This window comes from Garra rufa, chromosome 6 (assembly GCF_049309525.1).
Source record: "Garra rufa chromosome 6, GarRuf1.0, whole genome shotgun sequence".
Taxonomy (NCBI): Eukaryota; Metazoa; Chordata; class Actinopteri; order Cypriniformes; family Cyprinidae; genus Garra; species Garra rufa.
Window position 1 is genome coordinate 16,085,997 of NC_133366.1, and position 27,301 is coordinate 16,113,297.

Sequence of the window (27,301 nt, forward strand, 5' to 3'; positions counted from 1 at the left end):
TGCACTGTGTGGCGTACCTTCAGTCGTCACTTTGATGTGAAACCAATCCGCAATAAATGCTTTTTATCCTCATTTCACTGCTAAAACAAGCTGAATCACAGTCACCTTAGTTGAAACCCCGACTCCAAGCAGGACAAGTAGGGCATGTATTCTGCTCGTTGCGGTGAGCGTCACACACGCCCCTTTTTTTTATTTCCCTGCGCTACGCGACGCGTGTTCGCGCTCGTCTTCTGCTGCAGAGAGTGGCGCTCGTGACGTCATCCTGCTGGAGCGGCTGCTGGGCACGGGCGGAAAATGGGCACAGATCTGCGAGGTGAGAGGCACACTTTCTGACACATGTAACATGTTTTGGATGGTGACAATGGGAAGTGCGTGTTTCTAGTCATCGGATTTGCTGATATTAGCAAGCGGCGGTCATGTAAGGGGCTCGAGGAGACGGATATGTACCGCGACTCGCCTACGTTATTGGAGAAAAATGGTGAAAATCTGTTGAACCGTGGTTGCGCCGTCGGGCACGATTTTGCAGCGAGGTAACATACCTCCAAATATATGCCCATGACCGATATGCTTGAATTGCGTTTGGCATTATTATTATTTGTCATCTCCATGGTTTGTATGAAAAGCGGTACAGCCGCATGCGGTATCATTTCTCACATCCACGGACCCAAGAGAGTGTGAGCATGAGCTCCATTTCTGATTATTTAGTGCCTCCACCCTTATCTTACATGACATGTTTGCCCATCAGCTGTCAGTGACACGGAGCACAATCCTGATTATTTAGAGAGAGAGATCCCCTCTGAAATGATGGGTTGTGTCTCAAAACCTAGTGAGCTGCCTAACTAGACTGCATTTTAGCTGCCTACGTAAACATGGCCATGATATCGCCGGCCCTTGTCTGGACGATTCCAGGCAATGTGGACCTTTAAAGTAGCCTAATTGAATCAGTTTAGCAACACTTTTTGCAGTTTGGCTTTCAATCCGTTTTGTAATCATGGTGATTGCTGTTTTACACACTTGTTTTGATAGCTGGCATAGATAAAAGGCATTTCCCCAATTACACTGAGTAGGCTGCTAACAGGTTATGAATAGTTATCGTTTGAGATTGTCATAAGTACACTGAGAAAAAACAACAACAACAGACCACTAAAATTGAAAACACATTTTAAATTCAGTTGATGCTTTACATTTTAAAAGTAAAATCAAAGTTTGCCTAAAATTATAGCTATGAATTGACTGATAAAGTCTAGTTGTTTAACAAATGATACAGATTATTTTGTGTAAATGTCCAATAACCAATATCCAGATGTGATTTTTGTATTGTTATTATATTTCTGCATATAAAAATATCTATAATGATAACTAACTATTTAACAGGCTATGTTAAAACTTCATTTGTATTTTGCATAATTTGCAATCTATAATAATATTAATGCAAAATTGTTGTTCTAAATTGTCACTAATTGACCTCTTTCTTTGTTTTGAGCTGTTTCTAACTGCTAAAAATACATGCAGTTCTCATCTGGGAATGCATGGTTGTAAAAAGTTTTTTTAAGACTTAAAAGGTCTTTATTGGTAGACCCAATATTGAAGAACCAGTAACCAAGTAGAAAGTAGTGAATAGTGTTAAATTATTGGTCAAAGCAATTTGTTGCACGTATTGTGACCAATTTAAATTTACTGTAAAGAAAATTGATTGAGAGCCAGCCAGCGTAGATGTAAGTTCCCTTATTACTGTAAAGAAGTCCAAGCTTGTCAATGGCTGGTTCTTTCTTCAGCACTGCATGATGATAATAAGATTTAATGACAAATGACAATAAGAGATAGTCGTAATTGCTTCAGACATTGGTGGTCCCCTGTGTCTGATCTGCTATTGATCTCAAGCATGCTTGAGACTGGTGTGTTTACCTCCTGTGTGGAGTCCTGTTTTCTCAGATTTCATGAGTTCTGTCAGGAAAATGTTTAACAAGTTGCTTTCTAAAAATGATGAGAAACTATTTGAATTATATTTACAATTACAAGACCTTTTCATCATATGTAAAACTATGGAGGTCTTTAATGTGTTTTTACAAGGGCCTCAGAGTGCCTTTTCATAGTTGTTGTTGACACGATGTGTTTAAAAAGACGTTAAAGGGGTGGTTCTGCTAAAAATGAAAATTAGCTGATGATTTACTCACCCTCAAGCTATCCTAGGTTTATATGACTTTGTTCTTTCAAATGAATATGACCGCAGTTATAATAAAAAATAGGGATACACCGAATTTTAGCTCTTTCATTGTTCAGCCGAATAAGTGAAAAGGCTGAATAAATTATACCGAACAATGACGTGACGTGATCAAATAGAGGTGCACACTAATGCAGCAAACATGTTGGCAGTGTGGAAGCATTTAAAACTAGACTGTTATCGCATCGCATGTCTTCTATGTGAAGAGAAAGGGGTGGCTGTTGCTGGTTACTGTATGATGACTGAAATCGCGAAATGGCCTTAAACCATTAGCAAATAAACTACAGAACATTATGTTGTCTAATACACACACAAATTGTATTTATTCTGACAGCGCTGCATAAGCTCGTTAGCCAGGGTTAAAAGTCCAAAGCGCGAGGGAAATAAAATAAAAGTCAAAATTCATAAATGTTAGTATTGTAATTTTACTCTTGTTCTGTAAAATAAAATAAAAAAGTAACACAAAATAATGATAACAATCATTACAACACCTCTATTAATACATTTATTATAACATTCTCCTTTGCTCAGCAAGGCTGCATTTATTTGTATATTAAAAACACACGCCTGATTCAAAAAGGAGGTTTTAAAAATGGCCAAAGAATATTATTTTACTAACTTATTAATTTTCAGTTAAATTGTGCTTTGCTGGTAGGCTATAATGTGTAAACTAGAATGTTAAAAATGTTGTTTTTGTAATAGTTTTTTTTTTTCTTTGAAGAGCAAGACAAAACTGTAAAATGCAAATACTGGCTATTTAATTAATGCAATGGTGAAAAAAAAAATACATGGGGGAATAACACGAAAAACCGTTTGGCTTCGGCCAAGAATTTTCATTTCGGTGCATCCCTAATAAAAACTTGTCCTGGCTCTTCCAAGCTTTATAATAGCAGTGAATGGGAGTTGAGATTTTAAAGCCCAAAAACGTATATCCATCGATCATAAAAAATACTCCACATGGCTCTGTGGTGTTAATAAAGGCCTTCAGTAGCAAAGCGATGTGTTTGTGTAAGAGAAATATTCATATTTAATACTTTTTGAAAAAGTAGACATGTTCATGGGAGAGCGGCATTCAAGTGAATGATGTTGGTGTATCGTAAACTAAAGTAAAATCAAGTTTTGTTTACAGAAAATGAAAACCAGTCTACTCTTGGCTTATATCGAAATCCTCCGACATCTTTACAAATTCTCGTTTTATACTTTTAATTTATGACTGGTGTTTTATTTCCCCCTCTTCTCTGCGTTTCTGTGTTCGCAGCTTTTCACCGGAGCTTACGCTATGGCTATGTCATCCACTGGAACGCCACTTTCTCATGTACATATGTACAACAGTTAGCGGAAGCAAGAGATATAAAGTATTATCGGCTTATAAAGTATTAAATATAGATATTTTTATTACACAAATGCATCGCTTCTCTTCAGAAGGCCTTTATTAACCCCCCAGAGCCATGTGGAGTATTTTTTATGATAGATAAATGCACTTTTTTACTGCCATTAAAAAGCTTAGAAAAGCCAGGACATTTTTTTTTTTATATAAAACTCTGATTGTAATAGTCTGAATGAAAGCAGTCATATACTTCTAGAATGGTTTGAGGGTAAATCATGGGGTAATTTTCATTTTTTGGGTGAACTATCCCTTTAAGCCTAGTAACATAAAAGTCCAAAAAAGACTGATTTTAATATATCATATAATTAAATCTTTGGCAATACATTACATTTACTGATTTGGCAGATGACTTATTTCAAAGTGACAAGTGACACATTTATCAGTAGGCCCTATTCAAAAGTTTAACACCATTATTGTTCTGGAATGATTGTTTGACAGGTAAGTAGGCCATTGTTCAGGTTGTCTGGGATGCATTAACGTTCACACTACAAATGCAGTGTCGTCACAAGCATTTCACTGCTCACATCACAAAACATTTTAATCCCCAATTACACTGTGTTAGGCCAGATCAGGTGTGGTCAGATAATTCAAAATGGATATTAGTAAACCGGATTATAAAAGTAGTTAATTTTGCCATTTTCTGCTCAGTTCAATCAATTTGGTTGGTGAAAAAAATTTGAATAATTATTGTTTTAGCAAAGTGTAATTCCAAAAAGTTCCCTGTTGGCTGTGATTTGTGTTTCACAAATCCGCATTAAGGTTTAAAATCGACCAAATCTATGTGCTTTAGAGAGCAGTGTGTTTAAAGTGCACAGAGGAGTGACCACAGGCTATTGATGTTGATTAAACCCAAATATTAAAATGGAAAGCACACAGAGGCGAGATAATGCAGTAGTTACGTCTGTTAATTGCATCTCTTAACACAATAATAACGTTATTTCAGTATGCCTGGCTTCCAGCAACTGAACCACAGCAAACAGTGCACTCAGTGGATGTGAATGTTTGCTAACCTGTATGGAAAATAACATAATTGTGAAATCGATTGGCCTGCATCAGCTAGTGGTACAGAAAGGGAAGTGTGAGAGGGCCTTTAGTGTTTTATTGGGATGTCTTCCCAGACTAGTGGCATGTGATGAGCTGTGGGTAATGAGGGATAATTGGCTCAGTGAAATCCCATGGATCAATAGGAGCCAGACGAGTCTTTCGCCAGTGAAGCTTCAACTTTTGGAATCAACCATCCTGAGCAGCCTTGGCCTTCACTGTCTTCACTTTTGCTGAAGCAGCTACAAGGATTTTTTGCATGCTTCATACAAGCGTTAACATTGTCCTTGCGATTCTGCTACTGTGCCAGCTGTGCTCCTTCATGTTATTTTCCTACGGTGACTTTTACCTTCCTGTGCTTGAAATGGCATTCACAACCCATTTTACTTCTGGGTTAATCTATCTCAAGTGGTCCAGTGGAGGTCAAATGTGCTCAGAAGTTTGTTTTTGTTCCAAGAAGCTTGTACTAGAATGATATTGAAGTTTCCGTAAATGTCTGCATAACCAAAATTTGTTTTGGGCCTTGACACAAAGGTGGCTAAACCACCAAGCTGTGGTTAAACCAAGTTTTTTTTTTAAGAAATGGTAGTTTTGTAATACCAATACATAGAATTAATCACATTGGAAAATGAATTAGGAAATGTAAAAAATGGTCAAGACACTTTAGAATTTTTGTTTTGTTATATGCATCTGGGTGTAACAAAAAAATGTATCTAGACAAGTCCATTAAGCAGAACTTGGTTTTATCAGTTGGGAATTGACCGAATTGATTAGAAAAATAAGACAGCTCAGCGTCAATGGGAAAATCTTACCAGAGGTAGAACTAGTTGTTAGATTTTGATGAAAGAAGACGACGAGTCATTTTTTTTTTCCTTTGGAATAATGTGCACCGACAATGAATTATACACAGTATGACCATGAATGTATAGTATGAAATATGTATTATGTAAATTAGGTTTTCAGGTACACATACCTTGTGGACTACATTTGCATACTGATGCATACTTCATGAAAATGCATGTAGAGTAGTATTCCTTTTTATTTCTTATTAAAACTAGAAGTTTGAGTGAGGAGGTAATGCTGTAGCTGTTTTCCATGTGTTCAGTTTTACAAAAAAAAAAAAAAAATCTTAATGGGCTAGTTCACCCAAAAAAGAAAATTCTGTCATTAATTACTCAACTTCATGTCGTTCCAAACCCATAAGACCTTCATTTATCTTTGGAAAACAAATTAAGCAATAATATTTTTCATAAAATCCGAGAGCTTTCTGACCTTGCATAGGCATCAAGGCCCAGAAAGGTAGTAAGGACATTGATAAAATAGTCCATGTGAAAACAGTGGCTCAACGGTAATTTTATGAAACTACGAGAATACCTTTTGTGTCCGAAGAAAACAAGAATAATGACTTTATTCAACAATTTCGTTAAGTTAGTTGTCACTCTTTTGCTGGAACCAGATTTGTGATCCAACACAATGAACTGTAAGAGCTGAGCTATTATGGCTACTACTTTTAAATCACAGGGACATTGCTTGATCATGCTAGCACATCCGGCTTTACTCACTGAGGAGAAACCACCAGTTCCAAAGATGCGAATGAATGCGATTAGGAATCGATGTAGCATTTTGAGAGAGGTCACTCACTGGCTTAAGACCTCACTTTATAAATGAAAGTGAAGTGCGTGGTGTTATGCATTATACATTTAGGTAACAAGGATCAGTCAAAATCTTATTCTTGGCCTAATCATTTGTGGGCCTAGAATAACATGACTGTTCTTTTTCCTAGACATAAAATGTATATAACTAAATGTTATTGTGTTAACTCAATGGATGAAATGGCGGCATTCAGCTTTTACAAAGTCTCTTTCTATTCCATGAATAGAATTTAAATGTCATAAAAAATTATGTAATACACTGATGTGGCAAGAAATACAGAGAACATTGCTCACCATGAACTGATTTAATAGTGCACAATGACATGGACATGTGATTTGCATATGTATGAATCTTTCAGTAAATAGTTAACACCGTGTTCTAACCAGGAACAATGCAATGAGAACTTTTTTTCATCCTTGTTGAAAGCTAAAGTGACAATCAGATCACTAAAAATAAGTCATTGCTATTTATGTGGTTTCTCACAAAACATAATTTGACAAGTCGACACACTATTTCACAATGTCCCTGACGTTCCTTTTTTTTTAATAGTTTTTCTTGTTTTCACAAATCCTGTTGGATTTGTCATATAATATCTCATGTTTCATGACCAGTCACTTCCAGTCCATTATTTTGTTGTTTATTAACAATGAGCAGGAGGTCCAATGAGATTTAGAATGGTCGTGGCTTTTAATTGGTTGTGTTGCGTTATGGTTAGGACAAAGTGTAATGTCAAACTAGAACATGAAAAAACGCACATTTCTGTCAATTTATTTTTATATATATTTTTTTTTATGAATTATTACTTTTTAAAATGTTAACCGCTAAATAACGTATATTAAAATCTACACACTAAACATTAAAAATTGCAAAACATTACAGTTTAGGGTATAAAAAAAATTGTTAAAGATTGCATTTGATAGTATAATTAAATTCTTAGCATTTTTAAAGATGACCTTTAAAGGGATCGTTCACCCAAAATTGAAAATTCTGTCATCATTTACACACCTTCATGTAGTAATTATGATTTTTATTTTTTTATTTATTAAGTTTAATTCTATATTTTACATTTAAATTGCATTCACCGTCATCTGATGCTCACTTAAAAGAAGAGTTCACCCAAAAATGAAAATTATGTTGCAATTTAGCCCATTTGAAGAATGTTGGTAAACAAACAGTTGCAGGTATGGCTGCAAAATGATTAATCGTGATTAATTACATTCAAAATAAAGGTTTATGTTAACATACTATATGTGACCCTGGACCACAAAACCAGTCTTAAGTAGCACGGGTATATTTGTAGCAGTAGCCAAAAATACATTGTATGGGTCAAAATGATCAATTTTTCTTTTATGCCAAAAATCATTAGGATATTAAGTAAAGATCATGTTCCATGAAGATATTTTGTAATTTTCCTACTGTAAATATATAGAAACTTAATTTTTGAGTAGTGATATGCATTGCTAAGATGTTCATTTTGGCAACTTTAAAGGCGATTTTCTCAATATTTAGATTTTTTTTGATTTTCAAATAGTTGTGTTTTGTCCAAATATTTTCCTATCCTAACCAACCATACATCAATAGAAAGCAATGGAAATTGACACTTATGACTGGTTTTGTGGTCCAGGGTCATATATGTGTGTGTACTTTGTATATTTATTATGTATATATAAATACACCCACATATATACACATATATATTAAGGAAAAATGTTAGATTTATATATAAAAAATGTAAAATATTTATGCAATATAAATATATACATACAAATATATATTTTTAAATGATATACATATATATGTGAGTGTGTGTGTGTGTGTGTGTGTGTGTGTGTGTGTGTGTGTGTGTGTGTTTATATTTACATAATAAATATACACAGTACACACACATATAGTATGCAAACAAACTTTTATTTTGAATGCAATTAATCACGATTAATCGTTTTGCAGCCCTAGTTGCAAGTAGCTATTGACTTCCATAATATTTTCCCCCATTTTGGGTGAACTGATCTTTTAAGTGAACATTCAATCAATTAGGCAAGCTAAATGTAAAAATATAGAATTAATTTCAATAAATTAAAAAAAGAAACCAATATATCCTTATTACAAATATATATGTCATAATATGTATTCATTTATTCATGATATTGTACTTTAATTGATAGTAGCGTCTTTTCTCGGCATCCTTGCATCCACCCATCTCTCCTCTTAGTCCATTCCAGCTTTCTTCCTGCATTCTTTGACTTCTCCACCCCATCCTCCTCTCCTTGTTACCTCTCTCTGATGATTCATCATTACTGGCTGGCTTGTTTGTATCCATTTATTACTGTGCTTCGCATTCTAAGCTCGTATCCGTGGCAACAATGAACCTCCATCTTGGAAGCAGCAGTTTGTCTGCAAGACTCAAACGGCTCTCTGTCATCAAGGTCAGAGCTGATTGCAGGAATGTTGATCGTGATGTAGCATCGAAGCGGCCGCTCTTTCGTAACCTCTGATAGCACCGGGCTGTTTCCTAGGCTTAAATGGCTGCTGTTAAAAGAACCCTTTAATGGTTTTAGTTATGTTTTTAATGCTAATGCTTGCTAAGAAGGCCTTAATCAAAAGTCTTTTGTTATCCCATTACAGATCTGAGACGAGAGAGTCTTCAAGCCCCATTAGTAATGAAAAGGTTTTCTCTGTCTCCACAGCTAAGGAGGAAGGAGGTTATGGAGAGAGACAAACCCAGACAGAGATCATTTGTGGCACAATAGGGATAGACCAAGAATGAAACCAAGTGCCTATAATGATGTGCACTCCTGACAGAATGACATATGAAGACATCCACATAATGAATCTGATTGCACAGATTCTCGTGTATTTCTGCTTTTTAAAATGTGTCACAATAGATGATATAATGATGATGCTCTTAAATCAGCAAACAGCCTCAGGGAAAAAGCCCATGTTTTGTACCCTGTGGGAGAGAAACGCCACTGTGGAAACCCATTGTGATTTGATGAGCCAAGGACAGCAGATGTGGTCTAGGTTTTGACATGATTGTTTAAGTATGTTGTCAGATTTGTTTTCCTTCTTTCAGTTTTTCTGCAATAAGATATCCAAGTTAATGTCACTCTTTCTGAAATCACACTCAGTTTATTACCTCAGACTAAGTACTTCTTGCACTGGTCACGTACTGTAAATATTATCAGTGCAATCCAGCCTAAGGTGGTTTACTGGTCTTACCTGGTTTAAGCAGGTTTAGCATGCCTCCCAAACTGAACAGCTGACAAGTCTAAATCATTTCAGACAATGATTTGTGATTTAAAATAATTTGTCCAGTGTGAATTCATAATTAAAATTAACATCCCTTCACATCTACCTTTTTATTCACTGGAATATTTTATAAGTAACCTTGATAAGTATGCAGTCTATAGACCAATTCATAGTAGACGTCACAGTTACGTCACTTCTAGATGTGCGCGCATGGTGGCAGAAAAACACTGGTAACAAGTGGAGTGAAGCGGGTAAAATCCATAGAATAAGAAAAAAATTTGTGTGCCTTTTGATGGCAAAATAACAATGCAAATTATTTTTGTAGAATACTTTCGTCAAAGACACCCTTTGAAGTTAAACGCAGATGTTTAAACGGACATTGTATTAACCCTACAGTTACAGCATGACATAATATTATTTTAAAACTATTACTATTAACATTTTACATAACATTTATTGATTTTATCTCACAATTCTGACTTTTTTTCTCACAAATGCAAGTTTATATTTCCTAGTTCAGACTTTATAACTCGATTTAACTCAACAATTGTGAGTTTGTCAATTCTCAGGGGGAAAAAGCCGAGGGGAAAAGAGAGAATGACGAGTTGTTTTTTTCTAATTAGAATTGTGAGATTTACTAAAAACTGCTATGATTACTCTACTTTTAAAGCATAAATTTGATTTAAACAATAAATCACATAATAATCACTAGGGATGCACCGATACGAATCGGCCGATCATGCTTGCGCGTTTTGTCAGTAAAGCCGGTTCTGTAATCAGCGGTAAATGCCATCAGGTGCGTGATTTCACGTTGAGCCGTATATACTACACAGAGCCGTTGTTTACCGACGAGCTGCGCAAATCAATGTTCATTATCAGTGTGAATGTGCACAGCTCGTCAGTGAACAACGGCTGTGTGTAGTATATACGGCTCAACGTGAAATCACGCACCTGATGGCATTTATCCGCTGATTACAGAACCGGCTTTACTGACAAAACGCGCAAGTGATCGGCCGATACGGATCGGTGCATCCCTAATATTCACATATGCTGTTCTTAGGGGATGCATTGTATTAGCCCTGCAGTTACAGCATGACATAATATTTTTAGCATTTTACAAAACATTTATTTATTTAACCTCACAATTCTTTTTTTAAAGATTTATTTTTTGGCATTTTTGCCTTTATTATGATAGGACAGATGGGGGGCAGGATCGGAAAAGGTCCTCGAGTCGGGATTTGAACACGGGACGCCCGAAGCGCAACGGCGCTTTATGTCAACGCTCCACCCACAAGGCTATCGGCACCGACAACCTCACTTTTTTCTCACAAATGCAAGTTTATATATCTTAGTTTGGACTTTATAACTCAATTTAACTCAACAAAAGTGAGTGTCAATTCTCAGGAGGAAAAGTCAGAACCGAGGGGAAACAAGAAAATGGCGATTTTTTTATTTGTTTTTTTTTTTTAATCAGAATTGTGAATTGTGATCTTTGAATTTCTAGAATAAAGTCAGGATTTTTAAATATAAACTCAAATTTACATTGTTTTATTTCATTTTATTTCATGGCTCCATAGACTGCTGCTTGAAAAACTGTCATTTTCTGCAACCAAATAGGCTTCGCCCACAAAAAAAAGTATTATTGTCAAATATTATTACAATTTAACATAGTAGTTTCTGTTTTAATGTATTTTAAAATGTAATTTATTCCTGTGAAGCTTAATTTTCAGCATCATTACTCCAGTCTTCAGTGTCACATGTTCTGTCAGAAATAATTCTAATTAATAATAATAATTCATTTAAATAATTCAATTTAATGATTAAAAGTAAGATTTTTTTTTATTTAAAGCTTTCTGATTCAAAACATTGCATATTTGTACATGTATTATATGTATTAAAAAAAAACAATATATATATATTTTTTTATTATTATTATTTTTAATCATTTTACATTGTATCATTGGTGATCTGTTTCCATAAATTGTGAATGACCACTCATTTATTCCTTTATAAGTGCACAGTTATTGTTTGTTCTTTTATTCTTAAATACTGGGAATCAAATGTATTTTGTGATCCTTCTGTAATTTGATTGGTTTTGTTCCAGGCTTAAAAATAATGAATGACAGAATTCTGTTCAGAACACGAACAGGAAATAAACTTCTGGAGCCAAGACTGCTGGACAATTATCGTTTTTTACTCTATAATATTGCTTGTTCAATGCACTGCGCATGACCTACTATAGCAGATTATTTGATTCAGTATCTTGGATTAATTTTGGGGAATTGTGCCCGTCTAATCCCCAGTTTAATGAATACGACTGGCTCTTTCACTGGAGCCTCATCTGAAATTCATTCTAGGATCATGTGTGCAGGATAAATACTCATCATTTCAGTTTCATGCTCATTCTTATATGCAGCGTTCCCAATACTGTGGGAAAGAAAAGGGTGGGAATTGGAACAGTATAGTAGTCTGCTGAACACTAATGGGGATTAAGTACACTTTAAGACTTGTTTTACGTTGATGAAGTGTCTTATTGGGAGTAGTTAGATGAACTATAATGCCATGTGACCTACTACCAATAATTTTAGACAATTGGAGCCTCCTTTGCAGTGGTGTTAGGCTTCTAAGAGACTGTTTCTTGAACTATTGCCAAACATTACATTGAGTAATCACCTCGTAGTGTGGCATATTGAAAGATATACTTACTTGATAGAGGCCTGGACAAAATATGTTATTTTCCATTAGTGCACAGAAATGCATATTCAGCTAAATCAGCTCCATGTAAATCCATTCTCAGAGAGATTACTTACTTCTCAACTCATGCTTTAAATTGTCCTGTGATTGTTTTACACTTCCATGTGCTGTTCATTTACTATACACACAGTCTAGTGGAAATTATCCAAAAAATGAGTAAGGTTGTTAGAATGGATAAAAGAAATGATTTCCAGTTAGTGTAGATTTCAGGAACAGAGATTTATATTTATTGCAACACACAAATATAAATGTGTACCTCCAGTGAGCTGATATCAGCTTTTATGTTCGTCAGGTTGCAAGTAAAGCAATTTTAAACATCCTGTGTTCAATGAGTTTGCCAAACATCAGAATCAGAAAGCTTTTGGACACATTTTTGCAACAGAAGATTCCATTACTTTGCAGAATCAAACTGAAATTGAGATGTACATTTACTGGTCAGTAAATGTGACTTTTTAAATATCATATGCATTGTTCCAGTAAGTAGAATAGACCCATGGCACCAACATTATTCATTTTTTGGGCTAAAATTTGGTAATACACCTTTAAAGCCTTAAAATTTTTTATAACAACACATATTCAAGCAATAAACAACACACATTCAAGCAATAACTTGCAATTACTGTAAATATAATCAGCTTTAAATGCAATACATACACTCACATAAATACAATACATACAAAATAGCAAATAAAAAAAAGTTTTAAAATGTCTTATATTTGTTAATTTACAGTAACAATTGCTGAGTAAGTGAATGTAAATTTAACATTTTCCTCTCTTCTGATGCCATAATCCATTTTTCTTTTACCTGTTTTTTTCACCATTGAGCAAGTAGTTCTGCAAAAATTAAAACAGCTATGGTTTCCTATATAGCTCTATAAGAGGTTTACCCTGCTAAAGTTTATTTGTTCACAGGGTGATTTTGAACATGGAAACCATTTGCATCCATTGTCCACACATTGCTATGATTCTTTAGGGTCTTCATGAAATGTCTGCTAAATACTTTGGTTAAAATTCCTTGATGGTCGTGTCAAACAACACCCTCTTTGCCTTGTCAAAAACAGCTCTGTTTACAGACCCATTTCGGTGCATGTCTCTTTAAATGATAATGAGGTACTGCTAACTCCACCACTCTCTTCTATTTTTTTTTTTGTGTGTGTTCGATGGCACGTTACCATCAAAAACAAAACTAATCCAGTGTCTCTGATGTCGAGAGAAAGTGTTCAGTTTTACAACCAACTACAAAACACCTGCATTACTTACAAGACATCACTACAGCTGCTAGAGTGTGGAAAAAATTGGCGGGAAAAAAGTCCATAAATGGTCATGGGCGGGGCTTGAGCAGTATGATGTCATATGTCTCAGGAAATCTAAAACAGCTTGATAATTTAATTTTTGGGGGGATTTAAAAAAAGGAGTGAATGGATATTTATCATTGTAGGGTGGTTGTGTCCACACACTGCTTAGACACATTTATATGCAAACATCATGTGAAAGTGAATTTTGCATCCGATGTCCCCTTTAAAATACATAAGTGCTGATACTTGCAGATATACCTGTACTGTATGAATATTTGTTCATTTTTGTGTCTTTTCTGTGTTTTACTAGAACAAAAGATTTGGACTATGAGGAAAACTGATTAAGTGCCAGAAATAGGCCTAACAGCAGTCAAGACCTTATTGAAGAACTAAATCAAGAACTTGTGACTCAGAAGGAGCAAGTGTGATGATCCCCTGTTCCTTGCTCAGCCTGTGGCAAACCCAGCACGTCTGAGATGAGTGATCTTCTGTGGTGCCCAGCCGCTGTCCCTGCCTGCTCTTGGCAGCGCTTGGTGGCTTGAGCAGATTGCTCCATCCTGGCATCCACGGGAGCGTGGAATGGCCTCTTTGGACCTGCCGTACCGTTGTCCTCGCTGTGGGGAACACAAGCGCTTTCGAAGTCTGTCGTCTCTACGCGCCCATCTGGAGTACAACCACACCTACGAGACCCTGTATGTGCTGTCCAAGTCCAACAGCGTATGCGATGCCGCTGCGCTGCTCCCCCTAGTGGCCGACGGAGCCCTCGCCGCCGAATCTCGTTTTCCCTACCGCGAGCTGCCCTGTTCTGGAGAAGAGCTTGGCCTTGCACCTTCGTCCACTGCTTGCTACTTACCCAATGTGGAGTTTCCTCTGGGCGAGATCCTGGTGAAGACAGCCATGAGCTCCGGCGACGCCTTGTCCTCCACAGGGAACAACGCTGTGGCAGTGGCTGCTAACGTGGCCGCTAGTGCGGTGGAGGCGGCTTACGAGGAGGGCCTGGCTCGGTTGAAAGCTCGAGCATTTGAGAGACTCGAGCTAGACGAGAGGCTCGAGAAGTTGTCGGAAGAGGTGGAGCAGAAGATTGCAGCACGTGTCGGACGTCTTCAGGCGGAGCTGGAGAGGAAGAGCTTGGAGCTGGAGAAGGCGAAGCTGGAGAGCGATAGGCTCGGTCAGGAGAAGCAAGACCTGGAGGATAAGGCCACCGAGCTTTCGCGGCAAGTGGACGTGTCTGTGGAGATGCTGGCCAGCCTTAAGCAGGATCTGGTTAACAAGGAGCAGGAGCTCTCACACAAACAACAGTAAGTAACAGGCATCCCATCTTGTTTCATGACCAACCCCTTACAAGGAACAAATAATGAGAAATGTTCTTGACTGCTCAAATGCTTGATTCACTCTAGGGCTCTCCAACAGAGGTTGCTTTGTGAAGAAGAAATGCTAGGTTCCTTTTCGACAGCTCCACGGGTTAGCCTCATTTAGACAAGGCAATTGAGCAAAACGGTTAACAAACCAGCAACTGTAGCATCTCTGTAGTATGTCTCCAGTCAGATTTAATGTGCTCTATGGTAGGCTTTTCATGTTCATGGTTGTTTCAGTTTAGTGTGGTTAGTTGGCGTGAAAAGCATTTGTACATTTGTATAGCTTAGCTGGATGCAGAGCAAAGTGGAACAAAAACACAGCATACAGCATAAAGCATACTTTTTGGGAAGTAGTTTGGGGTTGGTAGGTTGGTAAGATTTCTTTTTTTATTTTAAATGTCATCTTGCTTATGCTTAACAAGGCTGTGCTAATTTGATTAAAAATGCAGCATAACACAAAACAATACAATTTAAAGAGATAGTTCTCACAAAAATGAAAATTCTGTCATTACTCACCAATTACTCATGTCATTGGGAGATAAACATTATTTTTTTCTTTTGGGTGAACTATCCCTTTAAAAATGTCCTTACTACATTTCTGGGCCTTGAATGTGGTAAGTACATTGCTGACTATGCAGCGTCAGAAAAGATTTCAGATCAAAAATTTTGGATCTCTGATTTTATCAAAAATATCTTTATTTGTGTTCTGAAGATATGAACGACAGTACTACAGATTTGGAACGACATGAGGGGAAGTACAGAATTTTCATTTTTTTTGTCAAACATTTCCTTTACAAGAACTGATTTTGATTTGAGCATATTTTAAAATGTAATTTATTCTTGTGATCATAAAGCTGAATGTCAGCAACATTACTCAGTCTTCAGTGTCACAATCTTTTTTATATGCTGATTTGCCACTCAATTAACATTTCTTATGCAGAAAACACTTGCAAACAGAAAGGATACATTCTTTTGTGGAACACCCAGGAAAATATTTTGAGAAAAGTCATTGGTCACCAAAATTTGGGGGGCAGCTGTGGCCTAATGGTTAGAGAGTCGGACTTGTAACCCAAAGGTTGCGGGTTTGAGTCTCAGGTCTGGCAGGGATTGTAGGTGAGGGGAGTGAATGTACAGCACCCTCAATACCTTGACTGAGGTGAGTCCCTTGAGCAAGGCATCGAACCCTCAACTGCTCCCCGGGCGCCGCAGCAATGGCTGCCCACTGCTCCGGGTGTGTGTTCACGGTTTGTGTGTGTGTTCACCACTGTGGTTGTGCACTTGAATGGGTTAAATGCAGAGCACAAATTCCTAGTATGGGAATACTTGGCCTCACGTCACCTTTCCTTAAAACGGTTTGGTGATCAACATTCTTCAAAATATCTTTTTTTTTGTGTTCTGCAGAAAAGAGTTTGAATGTTTTGCAAAGACATGAGGTTGAGTAAATAATGGCAAAGTTCAAAAGGAATTTGACCTGAAGATGTTTTTACCTCCTCTATCTAAGAGCTGATGAACTACTCTACTCCCTATGGCCAATGCGTCTAATTGCCTGTTCTTTCAGAAGTCTGCTCTATTGTTATAACAATGGCACCAACTTCCTAACTGTGTTTCTCTTTAGCAGCTTAGTCACAGATACATTTGCATAGTATCATGGTAAGATTTCACAGCCATAATGGAGTGGTAACCCTGAGAGAAAGTGAAAAATGAGTCCATCAGATAACTTGTATTTCACTGTATTTAATTGGATTTTATGAGCTCATACATTTTTGCCGTGTGAAGACATGAAATAATAATATATTTTAGACGGCTGCATATTCACTAAGCCTTTTCAAACTCAATTTATGGTTACAAAGCCTTTTCAATTTCATAACATCTGATTTGCTTTCTGACCAAAAGGTTTCAAATAGTAATATTAAAGTATAAAATTCTAACGATATTGAGTGTAAAAGATTCCAAGTGGTGTTTTAGTTGTTAAGAATGAATAGGGAAAAGGAAAGTATAACAAATTATATTTTCCTTTGTTAAAGCCCCAGGTAAAAGCCATTCTCATAAAATATCTCCTCTCCCAAAATGATTTTGTTTCTCATATACTGGATATACAGTAATAGTCCAAAAAAGAGGGCCAATTGAGCTTTTGGAGTGCTCTGAGTTTAGAGACAGACATATGCTGTGGGATATTCTCAGCAGGACTTCATCTGAAATATACACCCACTGTGATTGATTTGTAGCTGCCTGTGGATTAGAGCTTTCTTGAGAAACCGGTCACGCACTGCTGGCAGGTAGAAAGAGGCCTCATTTCTCTTTTCCCTCTCTCACCTCTCTGCTTTGTGACCCTCAATATCCCTTCCTCCATTCTCTTTTTTCCCTCTCACTGTCACCTCGATCTTGTTAGCGTCTCATATCCCATCTGATCTCTGTTTCTCCTCTGCAGACTATGGCTTCTTCTCGGACATTTGCTGATTTTTGCTTTATTTGCCTGTTGTGTGTATATCCTCTGGAGCTTTGAAGCTCGTTTGAACCTTGTTGTGGCATAGCTTTTTTTTCATGCATCAAATTGAACAAAGACCATCCTTGAATGTCCAACTCAGCTATTTTAAATGTGAATAGATAGATGCAATGTCCATGGCTGCTATTGTTATGCAAACCTAGGGTTTGTAGATCGTCATTAATTCATCTGTCTTGCAATTAGAGTGCCTCTGTGATGCCATGGTATCCATCTTGAAAAGGGCAGAAGTGTGAATGACAGATTGATATACTATATATGTATGTGTGTGTGTGTGTGTGTGTGTGTGTGTGTGTGTGTGTTCAGTATTCTGTTCATAAGAAGGCTCATTTAATAATATCTCTGTATTTGCATACAAATCGCTACTAATGTTCTTTTTCCGCTGTCTCTGTCTTCGTCTGTGACCTATCCTGTCATACCGATGTTGAAATTTACAGGACAGGCACAGTTTGAGGACATGAGCTTGTTGGAATTGCCTAGAATAATGAAGCATTGAAAACTTTTTTTCTTTAATTTTAATGATCGCTCAATCAGTGTTTCGAATGTGGTAAGATGTCAATAGCTTATAAACAATATCATACAATGTTACATTTACCTTAGGAAAGCCATTCAATGTCATAAACGTACTAGTTAGCTAGAAAAATAATTCTAGCGGAGCATTTTGATAAATATATGGACTGTATTACATATCCATATTTTTCCTTGTATTTTTGAATAAATCAGTCATGAAACAACTTTTCTGTGGAATTTAACTATGTTCTGTTTATATGTAACTAATTTTTTATTTGCGTGTTATAAAACAAATAAATTACATGATTATTAAATAACCTTTTATCTAAATGAAAACTTGGTTTCTGTAAAAAAATTATATATAAAATTATATATATATTATTCCAGTGCATCACTAGTCTAAAGATCTCTGTACATTTTCTAACATGCAAATTAGAGCTGCAAAATGATTAGTCGTTTAATTGATTCAAAATAAATTTTATGTTTGCATACTATATGTGTGTGCAGCTTGTATAGCAGTATAGATTTACTGTCCTCTAAAAACAACTCAACATACAGCCATTATTGTCAAAATAGCTGGCAACAAAAGTGAGTACACCCTAAGTGATAACAGCAGTATTTTGTTTAACCATGCAAAGCCACATGTCCTATTCATTATGTTTATGTTTTTGTCTGCTTGACAGGACCATACAAAGTTGTGTATCTTGTATATCTCGTCTTTCGGATGAGACGTTAAAACGAGGTCCTGACTCTCTGTGGTCAAAAAAAATCCCATGGCACTTCTCGTAAAGAGTAGGGATGTAACCCCGGTGTCCTGGCCAAATTCCCTCCACTGGCCCTAGTCAATCATGGCCTCCTAATAATCCCCTTTCATTGAATTGGCTATATCACTCTCTCCTCTCCACCTGTAGCTGGTGTGTGGTGAGCGCACTGGCGCCGTTGTACTGTGGCTGCCGTCGCATCATCCAAGTGGATGCCACATTCTGGTGGTGGTTAAGGAGAGACCCCCCCCCCCCATATGACTGTAAAGCGCTTTGGGTGCACGGCAATACACAATTAAAGCGCTATATAAATGCTTCATTCATTCATTCAAGAGCATTTAAAAATAGGTGCTTTAAGTACAATTCTCTCATACTGACCACTGGATGTTCAACATGGCATCTCATGGCAAAAAAAACTCTCTGAGTATTTGAAAATTAGAATTGTTGCTCTCCTCAAAGATGGCCAGGGCTATTAGAGGTTCAGTAACGCCCTGAAACAATCCTTACAAGGGTCGATCAACGAAGCTGAGCATTTGTTCTGTGCGTCAGGTGCAGAACCTGGCTTCAAAAAACAGATGCGTGAGTGCTGCCAGCATTGCTTTAAAGGTTGCAGAAGTAGAAGGTCAGCTTGTCAGTGCTCAGACCATACACCGCACACTGCAAGTTGGTTTGCATAGGCGTCATCCCAGAAGGAACCCTTTTCCGAAGCTGGCTCAAAAAAAAAAGCCAGCAAACAGTTTGCTGAAGACAACCTGTCCAAGAGCATGAATTACTGGAACCATGTCCTGTGGTCTGATGAGACTATAAGATAAACTTGTTTGGCTCAGATGATGTCCAGGATGTGTGGTGTTGCTCTGGTGAGGAGTACCAAAAAAATTGTGTCTTGCCTACAGTCAAGCATGGTGGTGGTAGCATCGTGGTCTGGGGCTGCGTGAGTGCTGCTGGTACTGGGGAGCTGCAGTTCATTGAGGGAAACATGGATTTTTTTATGTACTGTACATTCTGAAGCAGAACATGATGCCTTCCCTTCAGAAACTAGGCCAAATGGCAGTTTTCCCACATGATAACAACCCTAAACACACCACCAAGATGGCAACTGCCTTGCTGAGGAAGCTGAAGGTGATGGGGTGGCCAAGTATGTTTCCAGACCTGAACCCTATTAAGCACCTGTGGGGCATCCTCAAGCATAAGGTGGAGAAGCACCATGTGTCTAATGTCCAGCAGCTCTGTGATGTCATTATATAGGAGTTTTTGAGGATCCCAGCAACAACCTGTGCAGCTCTGGTCAATTTCATGCCCAGGATGATTAAGGCAGTGCCAGATAACAATGGTGCTAACACAATATATTGACACTTTGGACAAGTTCACTTAGGGTGTACTCACTTTTGTTGCCAGCTATTTCGACAATAATGGTTCAAATAAATTATTTCTATAGTATTGTCCCTTGAGGAGATATACTAAAATAGTTGCTGAAATGTGAGGGGTGCACTCACTTTTGTGAGATAATGTATTTACAATACATACAAATATATATTTTTAATATATACATAGTGTAGGGTGACCATACGTCCTCTTTTCCCCGGACATGTCCTCCTTTTTGGCTATAAAATTATGTCCAGGGGGATTTTGTAAAATATCATAAAATGTCCGGGTTTTTTACCTCATTTCACTGACTGTCATTAATTCAACACTTTAAATGCAGCCACTGCCCACCGCATCCTGGGGAGGGTGTCCTCTTTTTGGATTCTCAGAATATGGTCACCCTAACATAGTGTGTATGTATATACATAATAAATAGGCACTGTACACACACATATAGTATGCAAACATAAACTTTATTTTGAATCGATTAATCGCGACTAATCATTTTGCAGCTCCAATGCAAATAAATAAATCTGGTACTTGTATGAGGATCAGCTGAGTGACTGATAGCATGTGCATCTCAGGAGTGTGAACAAAAGCAATTTAGTCAAGCTAATAATCTCTGATACTTCTAAGCATTCCAAGACCCCGTTTTTACCCTCCTCTAATTTTATCTCATTAACCACTCTTGTTTCTTCTGTTTCTTGCATCTAATTATCATTCATATTGTCTGGAGACTGCGTCTTGCTTACAGCGTTACATAATCATTGAACACAGTGAGTTGCTGATTAGCCCTCTGCTGCTATTTTTATGTGCACTTGAAATAATTGTCACTGCATTAGTGCAGAGGAATGTTAAATGTCAGATGTTCGATTCATATTTCCAGGCGACATCTTTGTTTCTCATTTGTCCATGACTGATTCCCTGCATTGGATTCATCAGCATTTATTGGCTTATCGCAAGGTGTTCACAGACCACCTTCAAATCATGAATATGCAGACTCTGAAAGAATAGAGAATTTGCACTAGAGAATTTGCTTCAACTGAGAACATTTTTGATCATGCAGTCAGTTTGTGGGTTTGTTTTAGCTTATTTGTGAGTCATTCTATAATTAGAGGTACATGTCATGTCCATATTATCAATTTTACTAACTTTTCACTTCAAGCAATGATCAATTTTATATCAGGGGACATTTTTAAACTAATTTAATACAAAAATCCAACATATATTGATATTTTATCTTTCGATATTTAATCGTTAATTTAGCACATTAAGAAAATATAATATTCAACCACTTAGCTTATTTATCAAAGAAAATACAAATTTTCTGACTTTTTGACTGACATGAAATGTACCCGAAATATAGAATGACTCTTGTATACAAGTAATTAGTGAGGATGTCTAGCTCATGTAGGTGTTTCATCATTATTATTTTTATTAATATCATTTTAGCAGCACAAATTGCATCTGTACTTATTTCATTCTGTGTTGTGCAACTAATGTTTCAGAACATCTTGTATTATTCATCTAACCTTCTGTGAATGGAATATCATTCTTTCGATCTGAATGAAATGGCTTATTAAATTTAAGTAAAAATGTTCCCGGTGCACTGTTCATACATTCTTTTTAAAGCAATAAAAAGAATTATTGTTTAAAGATGTATTTGACAGCCAACCAATAATTGTTCCCATGGAAACCAGTCCGGAAAATAGTCTGTAGTCATTGAAAGATCAAGGTTTCTTAAAAAATAAAAAGGAAAGAATTGTGTGAATACAGGCTGAACTCAGTATGCCAGCTGCACCGGTGTTGTGCAAGGTTGAGCACCATCATAGAATTCAGTCCCCCAGACCCTAAATTGATTTGATTGCAGCAGTTGGGTTCCTGAAGTAAACATTTTCTCCATAGAGGAATTGATTTGAAAACCTTTGAAGACAGACCTACTTTGAGCTTTGAGGTTGTTAATCAATGTTATATGCTTTTGTTGAAGCCATCAGCCAGCATTAATTAATATGTAACCCATGATTATGCAAAAATCTCCACCAATTAGAGGATTGCACAAAGCACTGCTGTTATATATGAGTCTATATTAACAGAATCAATTTTCCTATGCTTTCAAACTACTTAACTACTTGTATGCATAATATGCATATTTGCAGTAAAATATATCGTTTCTCTCTATAATCAACATATTTCAAATCAATAGTTAATTTCTCCATTTTTTTATTTGATTAGGTCATTCATAGTGCTTCATTTGTTTGTAGTTCTTAGCCTCATCAAAGCAGTTAAATACACTGTCTTGCAGTTTTGTGTTTTTGTCTGATTTTCAAATTTGTCTGGTTTTTGGGCCCACTTGGATTCAAAAATAAAGATGCTTGAATTCAGACTTTACTACACTGTAAAACTGACAAGTTCCGGTAACTCAAACCATTTGACCAATTGCCTTAAACCATTTAAGTTTTAAAAACTAACAAATATGAGTACTATATACTCAATTACATTGAGTTAAACTAACTTAACTCAGTGTAGATGAGTTTATAGTACTCATATTTATTGGTTTTAAAACTTAAAAGGTTTAAGCCAAAGGGTGTCCTCAATCGGTTTCAGTTACTGTAACTTGTCTGGTTTTGTGTATTATTTTGTGCTTTATTAAAAATGACAGAAAATCACCTTGCATAAATGTATATAAATGCTCAGAAATGTAACTGGTTAGATTATGAACCCTAGTACCTGATGATTCTGCTTGTCTATCTTATTGTATAATACATGTTAAAGGGATAGTTCACCCAAAAAAAATAAAATTCTGTCATTAAATACTCACCCTCATGTCGTTCCAAACCCCTAAGACCTTTGTTCATCTTTAGAACACAAATAAGATATTCTTTCTGATCTTACAGACAGCAAGGGGCCTACCACGTTCTACTCAGATTTTATCAAAAGTATCTTAAGTTGTGTTCTGAAAATCTGTTTTACAGGTTTGGAACGACATGAGGGTAAGTAATTAATAATAGATTTTAATTTAAATTTTTGAGTGAACTAATCTTTTAATGTCTACTAATAAAAACATCACCTGCTCTAAGATAGATAATTTTTTTTATTAGCTACAACCAGCTATCATGAAAACAGCATTTGTTTTTGATCAGATCAGGCATTACAAACAGCTACTTCTTGGAGTCCAAGCACAGCTGGTTTCTGGGGGGAATGTATCTTTCTGAACACCAGCAACACCATATCTGAGCAAGTTTTAATCCGTTGCTTTTAGATAAGGGATGTGTGGAAGTAAGCAGGCACACTATCACACACTCAGTCTGTATCTCCGTACACTGTGTTCTCGCCGCTACATCCAGAGTGAGTTCAGTCATACATTCCAGTTCAAACCTTGAGGTATGACCTCCAGTTGAGATATTAAAATGTTATTTGTTCTTGGTTATTAAGAGGTTGTGTGCTTGTGAATGTGTATATTTGTGCTCATTAGAGACGGTTAAGTTTAATAGCTGACACAATCATACCTAGTTTGAATTCCCACAGTGTGAATCCGAAAGCCAGGGTGTTATAGCGTGCTTTGCTTGTAGCATATTGGAATTTAGATATCAGCTTCTTGGGCTGGCAGTCCTATTTGTATTCATGTTCCCCTGTGAAGAAGCTTCATTCAGCTCCAGGACTGTAAGCTACACTGGGAGAGTTTTGATTAGGGCAGGCAGCAGGAGACACAATGTAATATGTCATGCTGCTTCAGCCACTTAATTGTTCATGCTTTCTTTCTTCTGCCGCTTAATTGTGTTTACTTTAAATCTATACATATTGACCAGGCCAATAAATTGGCCAGCATTTGGACTTTTTTAATTTTTTTCCCAGGAACTGCATCTGCTAAAACAAGTGTTAAGCTGATCTCCAAATGCTAAACATGAATCGTTAATTTCCAGTGGAGATTAGTCATATACATGTGCATAATTTCTGATCTGATTTGAGCATTAGATGCCACCACCAGAGAATAGTGAAAAATAAATCAAGAATTATTTTACCAATATTTTTCAGCTGAAATGTTTTTCTTTAAAGTCTATTTAAGTTAAATACACGGTTATGAATAATGTTATATATCATATATGTGACCCAGGACCACAAAACCAGTCATAAGGTTAAATTTTACAAAACTGAGATGTATACACCATATGAAAGCTCAATAAATAAGCTTTCTATTGATGTGTGGTTTGTTAGGATAGGACAATATTTGGCCGAGATACATCTATTTGAAAATATGGAATCTGAGGGTGCAAAAAAATCAAAATACTGAGAAAATCACCTTTAAAGTTGTCCAAATTAAGTTCTTAACAATGCATATTACTAAACAAAATGTACATTTTGATATATTTATAGAAGGAATTTTACAAAAAATCTTCATGGAACATGATCTTTACTTAATTTCCTAGTGATTTTTGGCATAAAAGAAAAATCAATAATTTTGACCCATACAATGTATTTTTGGCTATTGCTACAAATATACCCCAGCGACTTAAGACTGGTTTTGTGGTCCAGGGTCACATATGTCATATTAGCTTCTTTTCAATCGACCGGATCACATTAAGAACTGCTGCGCAATAATATGGGTTGAGTTTCACATTGGTCTGAACAAAAAAAGCAGATGAGCCGAATGAAAATTGAAGAAACACATGAAAATGCAAATTCATTCTCTGCCAGTAGGTGGCATTTTGGAACTGCAGTAAAAGAAAAAAGTGTAATGCCTTTACACAAAGCAGCTCTGTGCTCATAAAAGCCATTTTTATCAGACATTATAGGCAAGATGAAATTAAAATACCAACTTCTCTGAAGGCAGTTGGTTTCCCTTCAGAAATACATTGATATAAAAACACCTGTGCTGCAATTTGCCTTTGAAATGTGCAGCTCATATTTATTTAATGAAATCATACTCTTTTGAAATTTAATCGCAACTGCAAGTTATAAAGACAGAATTGCAAGAAAAACTCTGAGAAAGACACAACTCTCAATTCTGACTTTTTATCTCACAGTTTATATCTCATAATTGTGACTTTTTATTCTTAAAATTGTGAGTTTATATATTGCAAATATGACTATAACTTGCAATTGTGAGTTTATATCACAATTCTGTGAAAAAAGAATGTGAGATATAAATTTGCAATTGTGAGAAAAAAGTCAGAATCGCAAAATTTTATATCTTCTGAGTTTATATCTCAATTTTAGAAAAAATGTGAGAATTACGAGTTTGTATCATGCAATTCTGAGGAAAAAATAGGACAACGTTTAATTCAGTGGCAGAAACTGCCTTCCACACAGAGACACTGAAGATGAACAGAAAGAGGAGAAAATACTGTAGCAGGCACATCATCTTACTGTCCACAATGTGTGAATTATGGAAGAAAATTCTGTACTGTATTGGGGTGGGGGGTTATATAAATGTACAGTATCTCTGAGTGGAACTCACTATCTTCAGAAAAGTATTTGCTTGTTATCTTACTTTCATATAATAAGCATACAGCAGTAACCAAGAAAACATTGTCGCTGCTGTTCCATAAGCGCCACCTGCTGTCAGAGAGTACATTTGTGTTTTCATTCAGTCCGTCTGCTGTTTTTGTTTTGTGCAGATATGTTTTATGTAGCATAATTTCACAAAGCTAAGGTCAGAACATTCTGTTTTAAAATTTAAATATTATTCAGTCTAATTTACGTCAAAAAATGCTCCAATGCAGCATGTTTGTTTGGATCGTGATTAAAATGTAGTGGTTCTGCAACTGTATTATGCAATTAGATTTTTGGTCGAAAACGTCCAGCACTAGTGCACACATAAAACCAAAGTTTACTTCAGAGGGCTTACTGGGTTTGAGAGGTCAAGGATTTGCTGGTTAGCATGGCTTTGTTAGCCCCTGCTGGTAGATGCTGTAACTACATCTTGGTTCTTCATTGACGGCCAAAAGTAACCATGCATTTGGGCATATTGTTGAAACTATTAAAACTGGAATTTGGGGCAGGATATATCAAATTGCTTGTTGCTAAAAACTGCTAGCATTTATTATCTCAAATTTGCATACGCCCCTGCATACAACATGAGTCACCATTACTTTGTGTATTTTTTTTCAGAGAGAAAGACTACTGTTTTAGTAAAAATGCATATATTTGCATGTGTAGGTGAATACTTACATAGAGACAGTCTCAATGCAAACAGACATGGACTTAAATCCACAAAACTTCAATTTTGATTTCCTGGGGTCTTTAATACAAACACACACTGATCACAGTGTTACTCTCCCTTTAGAGGCCCCACACATTGTGGCTAGATAAACAGATTTATCAAGCTGACCGACGAAATTAGGTGCCAGCCCTTTAATTACTGAAAAGTCAGTACTGTGGTTCAAGATACAGCGAGGGGCAGAGGCAGACGCAATGTATATGGATGTGCACGTGGTATAGCACACAGTGAACACATGCTGATCTGCCCTGCCTCCACATTACTGGGCCTGTAATTAGTCTCGTTTACACTGTTGATTGACTGTCATTCTCTCTGTTGTTAGTAAACAAAAACATTGTTGACCTTTACTACAGTAAGAATACTGCAGTCAAGTGAATAGAGAGCAGTCATTCAAAAAGTGATTACACAAGATACTGAATAAACTGCAGTATGACTCTTTTGAATTGAAAAGACCAGAAAGAAAATGTATTCACTCGTATGCCATTCCCAACCAATGTGACTTCTTTGAAACACAAAAGATTTTTTTGAATAATGGACCTACTGCTTTAATGTTCTGTTCTTTGCAGTAACAATGAATAGAGAGTTTTCATGCTTTATAAAGGACACAAATACACCATAAAAAGTGGTCCACGTGACTTGAACTGTATTCAAAGGAGTGTTATTAATATTATAAATGTTGTGCTTTTGTTGCTTTTATTTTTTTTATAAATATTTCTGTATAGCATTATTTAAATTTTAGTACTTCAAATCATACTTAATTCCATTAGCTGCAGAGGCAATATTTCTAATATTCATTTACATTTTTTTTTAAATTTAGGTTTAAATCTAATATTTGTTTTGATGGGTTTAAGCATAAAAACAGTAAGTGTAATACTGCTTTAAATTGTTTTTCCAAAAAATATTTAAAATTTTGTATAATTTAATTGCATTTTTGTTTTTCTGAGCAAAAATAAATATACATTTTCCCTAATTTACAGAAGACTGAATGGTCTTGTCAGT

The 27,301-nt window shown here is 36.3% G+C and overlaps 1 protein-coding gene across 1 annotated transcript in view; it reads left to right on the forward strand.

Annotated features, from left to right (window-relative positions):
- Window positions 1–245: 245 nt before the first annotated feature.
- fbxo41 (F-box protein 41) overlaps window positions 246–27,301 on the forward strand; it is a 62,459-nt gene continuing 35,403 nt past the window's right edge. Inside the window, exons 1-2 of the mRNA XM_073843206.1 lie at window positions 246–313; window positions 13,908–14,895. Of these exons, the coding sequence (XP_073699307.1) occupies window positions 14,177–14,895 (719 nt within the window). The 5' untranslated portion in view covers window positions 246–313; window positions 13,908–14,176. The remainder of the gene's footprint in view (window positions 314–13,907; window positions 14,896–27,301) is intronic.